This window comes from Mustela erminea, chromosome 9, assembly GCF_009829155.1.
Source record: "Mustela erminea isolate mMusErm1 chromosome 9, mMusErm1.Pri, whole genome shotgun sequence".
NCBI lineage: Eukaryota > Metazoa > Chordata > Mammalia > Carnivora > Mustelidae > Mustela > Mustela erminea.
In genome coordinates this window covers 97,869,463-97,882,545 of record NC_045622.1, presented here as the reverse complement: position 1 = coordinate 97,882,545, position 13,083 = coordinate 97,869,463, and the positions used below count along the sequence as shown (strand labels likewise).

The following is a 13,083-nucleotide window of genomic DNA, read 5'->3' as shown; positions in this document are numbered from 1 at the left end:
CCTCTAGGCTGTTTTCCCAAGGGAAGAGTGGTTAATTTTATCAACCTTTGCCAAAATGGCAGCAAAATGCTTCTCCCTTCCTCCTATATTCTCTCTGACCACAGAAGGACATTTTTTGCAAGGGTTAGAATTGATCTACAGGAATAAGATAATTATCAAGCTACAGTTAGAACCTAGATGTTTCATTTTTTTTTCCAATAAATGTTCATGGAACATCTAAAATGTACCAAGCACAGTGCTGTTCAATGTTAATAATGACAGTAACTAACTATTGAGTGCTAAACACATTAAACATCTATTAAATGCATTACATGAGGTACCCTTTATGACGGGCACTATTCTTATTTTCATTCTACAGATGAGGAAACTGAGGCACTGTGAGTATGGTAATATACCCAAGATCAGAAGTGAGTAGCGGCAGAACTAAAATTTATTTGTTTATTTATTTCTTTATTTAATTTTAGACACAGAGAAAGAGAGGGCAGGTGTGGAGTGGGACAAGGGGCAAAGGGAGAGGGTGAGAATCCTGAAGCAGACTCCCCACTGAGTGAAGAGCCCAACACAGGTCTCAATCTCAGGACTCCTAGATCATGACCTGAGCCAAAATCAAGATTTAGAGGCTTAACTGATGGAGCCACCCAGGCACTCCATAAAACTAGGATTTAAATACATATCTGCCCCCATAGCCCAGAGATTGTTGCTGCCCTCACATGCAAGAATTCAACTATTAAAAAAAGACAGTGGTGAGCATTATAAAAAAGAACACAATGCTATGATGGGAACATGCATTAAACTGGGGTGAAGGTAGAATGTTCAGGGACGAAGTGATGTTTAAGTTGAAGCCAAAAAAAAAAAAAAAAAACCACTACCCAAGGTTGAGAACAGATATACATAGGAGAGGGGATTGAGTTGGACTATACCATGTGGTGAATGTGACCAATGAATAAGGTCTCTGTGTGAGCCCACCAAGAGCATTTGTGGTTTCATTCTGTTAGAGGTAAGTCCAATCAATTGTACTTTTCCAATCACATATTCAAGTTGACTATAAGTTTTCACTGTCACTATCAATTAGCTGAAAATTACTTGAGCAGAAGAGTTAAAATACATCAAGCAACTGAAAAACCCCAGTTATAACTGGCTCATTTGAAAGAGGAACAAAGACAACTTAAAGCACTTGGACCTCACATAAACACAGACCCAGCCTCCAATTTAAGCAATGTCAAGTGTTTCCTTACCTTGAAATAAGTTATTTAGCTTTCTCAGACTTAATTTTTCTCATCTCCAAAAAGGGACTAACAATACATCTTATTGTTTTGAGGGTTAAATAGACCCATGGGAATTAATAAATGAATGAATGGCAGCCATATTTCTTTTTCTTTCCTTTTTTTAAATTTCGATTCAATTAGCCAACTTATAGTACATCATTAGTTTCAGATGTAGTGTTCAATAATTTATCAGTTTCATATAACACCCAGTGCACATCACATCATGTGCCTCCTTAATGCCCATAACTCAGTTACCTAATCCCTCACTCACCTCCCCTCAAGCAACCCTCAGTTTCTTTCTTATAGTTAAGAGTTTCTCATAGTTTTTCTCCCTCTCTGATGACTTCCCATTCTGTTTTCCCTCCCTTCCCCTATGATCCTCTGCCCTGTTTCTTACATTACACATATGAGTTAAGACCTTATGATACTTATCTTTCTCTGACAGACTTGTTTTGCTCAGCATAGTACCCTCCAGTTCCATCCACATCAATGTAAATGGTAAATATTCATCCTTTCTGATAGTTGAGTAATATTCCATTGTGTATATATATACCACGTCTTCTTTATCCATTCATTGATGGACAATCTTGGCTCTTTCCACAGTTTGACCATCACTGTCAATGGACATCTCAGTCCTTTCCACAGTCTGACTATTGTAGACATTTGATAGTCATATTCCTACCAGAAGAAAAAAATCTCAAACTTGAGATGAAATTTCCACCAAAATTTTAAGAATCTGTTTTCAGCTGATGTTGGCTGACAGACTTCTGTGTAATTCCAGGTTTTCAGTATTACTGACAGACTTCTGTGACAACTCTGGTACACAATTATAGATGGGCACATGCCAACTATTGCTTGAGTATGTATGTAGGAGTTGAACCTATAAATCAAGGTTATTGGAAGTTCAAGATAATTAGATAATGCCTAATTATTTTCCAAAATAGTTTCATTAATATATACTTTCAGCAGGGATGCCTGGGTGGCTCAGTGGGTTAAAGCCTCTGTCTTCTGCTCAGCTCATGATCCCAGGGTCCTGGGATTGAGCCCAGCATCGGCCTTACTGCTCAGCAGGGAGCCTGCTTTCTCCTTTCTCTCTCTGCCTGCCTCTCTGCCTACTTGTGATCTCTGTCAAATAAATAAATAAAATCTTTAAATATTTATATATTTATATATATATATATATATATATATACATATATATGTATATATACTTCCAGCAGCAATGTAAAATACATCCCATTTGTTCATATCCTCTGGATCACATGGTAGTCTCGAATTTCTTAATTTTTGCAAATTAAACAAATGTAGAATGTTATCTCATTGTAGGTTTCCTTGGGATTTCCAAAATTACTATTAAGCTGATTATCACTCCACATGTTTATTCACCACATCTTTCTTTTGGCTGAAATGCCTGTTAGTATCATTGGCCCATTTTCCAATTGTCTCTGTTTTCAACTTACATAAGGTCATTATTATTGTAAGCAATAATCATTTGTAACTTAAATATCTTGCAGATGTTTTCTAGTCCTTACATTTATTTCAAGGTTCTTCCCATTAACAGCATTTCAGAGTTTAAATATTGGTGTTTATATATCTTTTATTTATGAAAAAAGGTTTTTTGTTTTCTTTGAGAAAAAAATTGCACACCTCAAGGTCACAAAGATATTCACCTGTATTTTCTTCTAAAATAGGTGATGTTTGGATATTGATATTTAAATTCTAAAACTAACTGATGTTAACTTAAATCTTTGTTAAACCCAAGTCTTCATAGATATGCTCCAGCTTTCTTCTAGAAGACTTACAGCTTTTACTCTTATCTTATGTACATGATTCACCTCAAATTAATTTTTTATGTGATGTGACTCACAAGGTAAGTTTCATTATTATCCATATGAATATTTACTTACTCCAGCACCTTTTGGTGGAAAGACTTTTCCTTTCTCCATAACTCTTTTGACAATGTTTTGTGAAAATCGATTAATTCTGTGTGTGCTGGCTTATTTTTGAACTCTCTATTTTGTTCGATATATCTATATATTTGTATATATTTATCTTATGTTGATTGTTGTATCTTTATATGAAGTCTTGAAGTCAGGTAGTATAAACTTTCCAAAGCTCTTTTGCATAATCTGTTGAGTTTATTCCTAAGTGTTTTCATTTTTATCTAATGTCAATAGTGTTTTGCAATTTAATTTTCCAATGTTTTTATTCTTGGTACAGAGAACATATTTTCATATATTGACCTTTTATACAGCAATATGGCTAGATTCACTTATTATGCAGTCATAATTTTTCTACCTAGAAAACCACAAAGTTTGGAAATCCATAGTTTAATTCCCTTCCAAACTATATCATTTTTTCTTCTTTATTTCAGTAAGACCTCCAGTCTTCTCAAAAATAGTTCAGACAGACACTAAACCAGCAAACAACTACACCCCACCAAAAAGCCTCCTTCGTAAAGTCAGGACAATACAAGAGTGTCTACTCTAAATACTTCCATTCAACATTTCATTACAAGTTCCTACCATGGAAATTAGGTTTAGAAAATAATAATAAAAGGCACCCAAATTGAACAGAAAGAACCATCTGTATTTGCAAATCAGGGGAATTCAAATAAAACTCACAATAAGATAACAAACATCCTTCAAGTAGCCATATTTTTTTCCAAAAAAGGAAATAAATAAGTGTTGGCAAAGAAGGAGTAATTAGAAATCTGATACATTACTTATAAGAATGTAAAATGGTCTAGAGGGACACCTGCTTGGCTCATCAGTTAAGCATCTGTCTTTAGCTCAGGTCATGATCCCAGGGCCCTGGAATCAGGCTTTCTGCCCAGTGGAAGCTTTCTTCTCCTTTTTCCTGCTTCCTTCCCTGCTTTTACTCTCTCTCTCTGTAAATAAATTAAATAAATAAATAAATAAATAAATGGTCTAGAGATGTGGAAAAACAGTTGGTGGTTCCTCAAAATTTAATATAAAATTATCATACCACTCAGCAATTCTACTTCTAGATATATGCTCAAAAGAATTAAAAACAGGTGTTCAAACATATTTGTACAAAAATTTTCATAGCAGCAACATTCACAATAGCTAAAAGGTTAAAACAGTTCAAATTTCTATCAACTGATCAATGGATAACTAAATTGTAGTATACCCATACAGTAGATTATTATTCAGCCATAGAGAGTAATAGAATACTATCACATGCTACAACATGGATGAACCTTGAAAACATTATGCTAAGTAAAAGGCAGACACAAAATCCATATACTGTATGATTCTATGCATATAAAATATCTGTAATGAACAAATCTGTAGAAACAGAAAACAGGTTAGTGACTACAAGGGGCTAGGAAAGGGGAAAAATAGAAATTGACTATTTAACTGATATTGAGTGATAAAAATGTTCTGCAACTAGGTAGTTGGTGATGATTGCACAACATTGTAAATGTACTACATTTGTGACAAATTGTGAAGTTTTAAATGTTTAAAATCTTAACTCTTATGATATGTGAGTTTTACCTCAATTAAAAAAGAAAATCACAAGACAAAAAAAATTGAAGGAAATAAAATTGAAAGCACAACATATCAGAATATCTAAAAGTATTAAAAGTCCTTAGATGAAAATCTGGACCATTAAATGAATGTATTAGAAAAAAATAATGTCTAAAATCAATCATCAAAGATTTTGACCTAGAGAGGTAGAAAAATAAGAGGAAAGTAAGCAGAAAGTAGATGATAGGAAATAATGAGGATAAGAATAAAAACTGATTAAACCAAAAATGAAAAACAGTAGAAAAAAATCAATGAAACAAAAAGCTGGTTCTTTGTAAAGCTTAAATAAAATTGACAATGTCTTAGCCAGAATAATGAGGAGGAGGGGACAAGGACAGAGGAAATGTGAGAAAGGATAAGAGAGAAAAATATAGGCAAATTACTCATATCAAGAATAAAAGATGTGACGCCTGGGTGGCTTAGTCAATTAAGTGTCCACCTTTTGATTTCAGCTCAGGTCATGATCTCAGTGTTGTGAGATAGAGCCAGGGTTAGGACCCACACTGGGTGTGGAGTCTGCTTAAGATTCTCTCTCTCTTTCTCTCCCTTCGCCCTTCCCCCCACCACTCACACATGTGCACACACACTCTTTCTCTTAAAAAAAAAAAAAGAATAAAAGCTAATACAGCATTACAGATTCTACAGACACTAAGAGGATAGTAGGAAATATTATGACAAATTAAAGCCAAAAAATCCAACAACCTAAAAACCAATTATTTTAAAAGTATTACTAAATCTGACTGAAGAAGAAATAGAAAACCAGAATAGTCTTATATCAGTAAAGAAATACAATGTGTGGTTAAAATCCTTCTCAAAACCAACTCCAGGCCCAATGGCTTCACTTTTTAATTACATATTTTTTTACTTACTAGGTATTTTATAAAAATAAGTATTATTGTTTTCCTTAGCTACTGCTAAGATTCTCAGTCATTCAGAAGAGGGTAAGTCTACATTGTGGGGAGGCCCTAACTTCATGCTGCAACTAGCACCAAACCCAGCAGGGCCCACCCAGCACTTGCACACACTATCACCTGTGTTTAGGCCTTACCTGCATCTATTCAGCCCTCATCCTGCACCACAATATGGTGAATGTGGAAAAGATCAATGACATCATTTAAGCAGTCAGTAGAACCTTTCCGGCCAGGCTTGTTTGTAAAGGCCCTGGACAATGTCATCAGGAGCTTCGCCAGCAACATTAGGGCAGGTGAACCTGCCCAGCAGCTCCCTCTGCATCAGCAGGAGGTCCTTGTCTCTCTTCCATCACTGCCTCAGCTGAGGAGAAGAAAGTGGGAAGAGAAAGAAGAATCTGAGGAGTGTGATGATGACATGAACTTTGGTCTTTTTGACTAAAACTTTTTTGTAACATGTTCGATAAAAAAACTGACAGACCCAAGAAATAAATAAATAAATAAAACTAATCCCATACAAACTCGTTCAAAACATAGAGGAGAAAACATTATGCAACTCATTATATGACCCTGCATTCCCTAAATACTAAATGACATTACAAGAAAGAAATTGACAAACACATATCCATTATGAACATGTTCAAAAGACATTTAACAAAATACCAGTTAGTCGATTCCATCAGTAATTTCTAAAAATAATAATGCACCATAATAATACAGAGTTTGAACATCCAACCATCACTCAGTATAAGTCACTACAGAATAAAGAAGAACTACATGATCACGTCAAAAGATGCATAGAAATTGGTAAATTTCAACCCAGATTTAAGATTTCTTTTAGAAGTTAGCAAATGAACAATAGAAAATTATTTTTTTGGCCTGATAAAGAACATTTTTATAAAATCTGTAACTGTCATCCCATTAATGATGAATACACTCTCCCTAAAAGCATGCCACTCTTGATCTTGGAGACAGGTAGAGATATACGTTCACTATTACTATTATATATTGTACTCTATGTCTAGCCATTGAAACAAGAAAAGAAAAAGGAATAAAACACACAGAGATTAGAAACAAAGAAGCTGGGGCACCTGAGTGTCTCAGTTGGTTAAGCATCTGTCTTCAGCTCATGTCATGCTCTCTCTGTCCTGGAATCAAGCCCCACTGAGCAGGCAATCTGCTGGTCTCTCTCTCTCCCTCTGCTCCTTCTCACCACTGGTTTTCTCTCTCTTTCTCTCAAATAAATAAGAAAAGAAGAAGCAAAATTATAAAAATGTTTTTGTGCAGATGGCATAATTGTGTGCAGAGAAAATATTAAGTGTGCTAAGGTAAATAGTTGATCTAATCAGTGAACTTAGCAAAGTCATACTTTGTGAATCTATATAAAAAATCAACTATATTTCTGCAATAATATTAAACAATTAGAAATTGAAATTATGTCCAATACTATTTTTTAAAAATGAAATGTTAGGGTTACATTTTTAAAATATATTCAACATCTGTGTATGTAAACTAGAAAACACTGCTAAAAAAAATTAAATACATAAGTGGAGAGATGTACCATGTTGATAGAATAGAAAACCCATTTTTTACCATTTTATTTCTAAATTTTCAATGTAATTTCAATCAAGACCCCAACAGGATTATTGGAAAAATTGATAAATCTGTTCTGAAATTTATTCAGAAATGTAGAATTTCAAAAGTGCCTAGAATAGCTAATTATTCTCAAAAACAAAAAAAAAACCACACACATTTAGGGAATTTATTCTACATCTAATTTCATTCATGATGACCAAGATATGGAAGACAGAGAAACAACCTGTATGTTCCTTGATGGATGAATGGATAAAGAAAATGTGAAACATATATACAATGGAATATATAACCTTTTAAAAAAAGGAAACGCCATTTGTGACAACCTGGATGAACCTGCAGAACATTATGCTAAGTGAAATAAATCAGAGAAAGAAAGTAAAATACTACATTATCCTGCTTAGATGTGGAATCTAAAATAGTCAAACTTACAGAAGCAGAGAACAGAATGAGTATTGCCAGAGGCTGGGGGAGGGACAGATAGAAAGATATTGATCAAGGGAAAGAAAGTTTCACTTATGCAAAATGGATAATTATACAGCAATGTGATGTAGTTAACAATACTCTATCGTATATATGAAATTTACTGAAAGAGTGGATCTTAACTATTCACTACACAAACACACACACACACACACACACACAAATAGTAACTGTGAGTGATGAAAATGTTAAATAGTTTCTTTGTGATGATTATTTCACAATGCATTCTTATGTTAACATATCAAGTTATACATCTTAAATGCACACAATTTTGTTTGTTCGTGATTCTTCAATAAATCAAAGAAAAAGAGCTATTAGAGCCAAGAACTTTAAAATGGCAGCCATTTCCATTTGCTTTCACTGCTCTAGCTGTCAAGCAATCAGTTGTGGTTTTCCAATAAAGGTTTAATATAAATGAGAAAAAAGAAACTTCTGTGATATTAGTCTGTAGGGAAACCACATCACAGCACCGCTGGAATTATGGCACCTTGCTATTCACATGGCATTCAGCTTTTTTTTCTTTTTTTTTTTAACTTATTTAAATTTATTTATTTCTTTAAATTTATTTATTTATTTTCTGCATAACAGTATTCATTTTTTTTCACTACACCCAGTGCTCCATGCAATCCATGCCCTCTATAATACCCACCACCCGGTACCCCAACCTCCCACCCACCCGTCAATTCAAACCCCTCAGATTGTTTTTTAGAGTCCATAGTCTCTCATGGTTCACCTCCCCTTCCAAATTCCCCCAACTCCCTTCTCCTCTCTAACTCCTCATGTCCTCATGCTATTTGTTATACTCCACAGCTTTCTTAAAAATCCAGGACATAGAGGAAAGAGACTAACAGGCTTAGGTTCCAAGTGTAGGGAATACAATTCCCCACATAAGAATGAGTGTTTCTCAACATGTCTCTTTAGAATACTATTTCTTTTCTTTTTTTTTTTTTTTTTTTTTTTTTTTTTAAGACAAAGCCCTTCCATCAAAAGAGATAATTAATTCCTGGGAGAGGAAACAAGAACTACAAGACAAGGTCCCTGAACCTTGATGGAAACCTCTTTAACTATCCATACGGGGCAAGGTGAAAATGTTTTTCTCCACCTCTCCAGAGCAAAATTCATTGTAGGCAGAGTGAACCACCTGAATGTGATTTCTCCACACTGTTTGCCTCTTGCCCTGCAGGACCAGAGCCATATATAGATCATTTCTCTGTAGTGTCTTAAGTGAATCCATCTAAATTCAAAACCAGGAAACACATTTCAAACAAATTATCTGTGAAAAAGTTTTGAGGCTTTGGGCTAGATGTAAAGATTTGGACTCATAAGAACACTCATTTTAGTAGACTCGTGGAGTTATAACTCATGGAGTTATATATAGCCCCCAAAAGTGGATACATTCAATGTATACAATTACTTAATAACTATTGAGTTGAGAGTGAATTATCTGAATAGGCTCTTCCCAAGAGTGACACATTTCTCATACTGAAAATTACTTATTACAAGAAGAGGTCAGTTTGAAGACGGGACTATTTCTGAATACCCTCAAACATCATTAAGATCATCTAAGAGAGCTGAGGTAAGTTTTTCAATAGTGCTGATGCTTTATTAAAGATTGTTACTTTCCACATATACTACTCATTACTTTCCAACTTTTCAGACATAGTAATAAAATAATTTATCCTTATCCCAATGCTTCAAAAGATAATTCATGAATATCTTTAGCTAATTGGACAGTTAAAAAATTGGGGGCTCATAGAGATTAAGCAAATGGTAGGACCCAGCTTTCTGACACCAAATACCATGCTTTGGCCAGGAGACACCTCCTAATAATGAAAAAAAATCATGAGAACGAAAACAAAAATTTACTACATTTCAAACACACAAATACAAAAATTAAATGATATAGGTCACCAGCTATTTCACCCAAGCACAAACATAGAGAACAGTTTCTGGGATCCACTGCTAGGTCTTGCACAAGTCTCTATCTTTCCTTTGAGAGTAAAATTGGTGATGAACCTTCCTAAGTTCAATTGCATAGTTAAATGTTTCTCTGTATTATTGCCCAAACTGCCAATTCTTCCTATCTTATAGGGGCATTCACAGTCATAAAATTAAATGAAAATCCTGTGTACATCCTAAACAGGTGTGGTCAATGTCTCAAATAATTGTTGTGATAACCTTTTAGGTGGGTATTATCATTCTTGCTTTATAGATGAGGAAACAGAGATGTAAGGTCTAAAGTTATGTAGCCCAGATAAAAGAAACTACAAGTGGAAGAACAGGATTCTACTTCAGTCTTTCTGATTTCCAAACCAATACAATTAACCACGGGATCATTTGTTTTGATATTTTGCAGAAGAGTCTGGTGGCCCATTTTATCTGTATCTATATCTATATCTATATCTGTATCTATATCTATATCTATATATATTACAATAAGAAACACTTAGGGCTTGGGGAGAGGCCGAGATAAAAGAGTTATTCGATGAAAGCTGTGCCACCTTTTTCTTAATATTCGAGAGTTCCAGTATGCCACTGTGTGTGTTGTATGTCTTCCGATGAACTGCTCCACATGGGCTTGACTCTAAAGTAGTATTAAAGTAATTATAGGTATCATGGTCATATCAAAAAAGAGAGTTACTAGTTCAACATTGTTTATTATAAAGTAACAATATAGGGCATGGATTAAAAATTGGGAGGTAAAACAATTAGCAAGTATAACCTGAGTTTTCTTAGCTCCAGTCTTTATTAGCTGCTCAGTCATCTTGGGCAAGGTCCTTAACTTCTTCTCTATGCTTCTATTCCCTAATGTGTAAAATAGGGATAAAAATGATAGCAGTAACCATTCTGTAGGTTTGTAGTGAGGATTAAATAACCAAATGTCTACAAAAATACTTAGAGTACACTACTAACCCTAACCCTAACCTAATAATATTAATATTGCCATCATTATTATAATTATAAATATTAGTCTCTGAGATTGTTTCCTCTTCTGCAAAATGAGTGATATAACACCATCCACACAGGTTATCATACGAAAAGTTACCACATATACAAAGCATTTGTTACATGCCACGCACACAGCAATCAGTCATTCAAAAGTATATATTACTAGCTATTTTCAAGTTATTCGACTTGGAAAACATACATTATGAGTACTTTTAAGTAGCTCTTGTATCCGTTCATTACATTCCCATCACCAATGCCCTGTTACTCTTTATTCAACTACTATCTGTAGTTTGCTACTGGGATTCCTGTGTCTTCCTTCCACCCCCTCACTGAACCTCAACCCATTTCAGCCAAAGAACACAAAGATCTTTAGGAGAATAAAAAATGTCTGAATTTCCCCCCTTCACATTCTTCTTTATCCTCCCACTCATATTCTTAATTATCTTCCATGGTTCCCCATTTCCTAGAGATTAAAGGGAAAATTCTGAAGCTCTGCATTTGGAAGCTCTACATCCATCTACTACCACTTTTTCAGGTTTGGCTAGCACAATGTGTACAATCTACTACTACAACGTAGACTCTTGGTCATTTGGGATGACTAAGTGCACACATGGCCTCCTGCCTATGTGTTTACAAAAGTTCTTCATGTCCATAATCTTGACAATAACTTCAGTGGGGGCAGTTCGATTAATTTCCAATAACTCAGAATCTTTATTTCCAACACACACAGAACCTCAAAATCATTCACGATTCAATAGAATCCGAGAATGCATTACATATTAAAATGGGAAGTTTAGTAAATTCAGGCTTGTGTTAATAAAAATTATTTTCTTTTCAGGCAATGTAATTAACTATCAGGTGAAACACATGGAGAATAGGAACAATGTGACAGAGTTTGTTCTACTGGGGCTTACAGAGAATCCAAAGATGCAGAAAATTATATTTGTCGTGTTTTTTGTCATCTACACCATCACTGTGGTAGGTAATATGCTCATTGTGATCACCATCACTGCCAGCCCATTGTTGGGGTCCCCCATGTACTTTTTCCTGGTCTATCTCTCCTTTATTGATGCCTGTTATTCCTCTGTCAATACTCCCAAACTGATTATAGATTCCCTCCATGAAAAGAAGACTACAGGATACAATGGATGCATGACCCAAATATTTGGGGAACATTTTTTTGGAGGTGCTGAAGGCATCCTGCTTACTGTGATGGCCTATGACCGCTATGTGGCCATCTGCAAGCCTTTACACTACACAACCATCATGAGTCGGCGAGTGTGTAGCCTGCTAATGGGAGTAGTGTGGGTGGGAGGCTTTCTTCATGCAACCATACAGATCCTTTTCATCTTCCGGTTACCCTTCTGTGGCCCTAATGTTATAGATCATTTTATGTGTGATCTGAACCCCTTGCTCAATCTTGCCTGCACTGATACCCACACTCTAGGGCTCTTTGTTGCTGCCAACAGTGGATTCATCTGTCTGCTAAACTTCCTCCTCTTAATGGTCTCCTATGTGGTCATTCTGCGCTCCCTCCGGAATCACAGCTTGGAGGCAAAGCGCAAAGCCCTCTCTACCTGTGTCTCCCACATCACAGTGGTCGTCCTATTCTTTGTGCCCTGCATATTTGTGTACATGAGACCCGCAGCTACTTTATCTATTGATAAAGCAGTCGCAGTGTTCTACACTATTATAACTCCCATGTTAAACCCCTTAATCTACACCTTGAGAAATGCCCAAATGAAAAATGCCATTAAGAAATTGTGTAGTATGAAAACTGTTTCAGGTGACAAATAAATGTGCCTGGAGCTCAACACTGATCCAGTGGAAAGAAAGCTCAAAAGGACATTTTGCATGATTTCAGCAAGTAATAGTTAAAGGATGGAGAAATAAACTAACCACTATTAATCACAAATTTTGCTTTGAGGATAACAGAAATAAATGCAAGAAAAGAGAGAAAACATAAACAAGGACCACTGCTTATTCAGAAAATTCTACCAAGTTGGAGTTTAGTTTTGCTAGCTTCAACCAAATATATGGATTCGTATGCCTTCCTTCTAATAACAACTTAAAGAAATACTAGAATTTATTGCTATCAAGCAATAATCTCTTTAACAATCCAAGGAGGTAGGCACTGAAATTATCACCACTTTACAGGTGAGGAAACTGATAGAAATGGAAAGGTACCAAAGCAGATATATTGGAAAACCAGCAACCAGAACTGACTGATTTCCCAGATCATGTCCTTAACTGCTGTTAACTGCCAGGCAATGATGATCAAAAGAACCGATAAATATACTAGTTAACATTTACTGAGCCAGAGACTGCACT

At 35.3% G+C, this 13,083-nt stretch overlaps 1 protein-coding gene and 1 pseudogene across 1 annotated transcript; both read left to right on the top strand.

The window, feature by feature from the left end:
• The first annotated feature begins 325 nt into the window (after positions 1-325).
• On the top strand, positions 326-6,169 carry LOC116599869 (annotated as a pseudogene).
• A 5,450-nt stretch (positions 6,170-11,619) lies between these two features.
• On the top strand, positions 11,620-12,549 carry LOC116598871 (olfactory receptor 4C46). The gene has a single exon (XM_032358256.1). It carries the CDS (start codon positions 11,620-11,622, stop codon positions 12,547-12,549), a length of 930 nt encoding a protein of 309 aa, XP_032214147.1.
• The last annotated feature ends 534 nt before the right edge of the window (positions 12,550-13,083 follow it).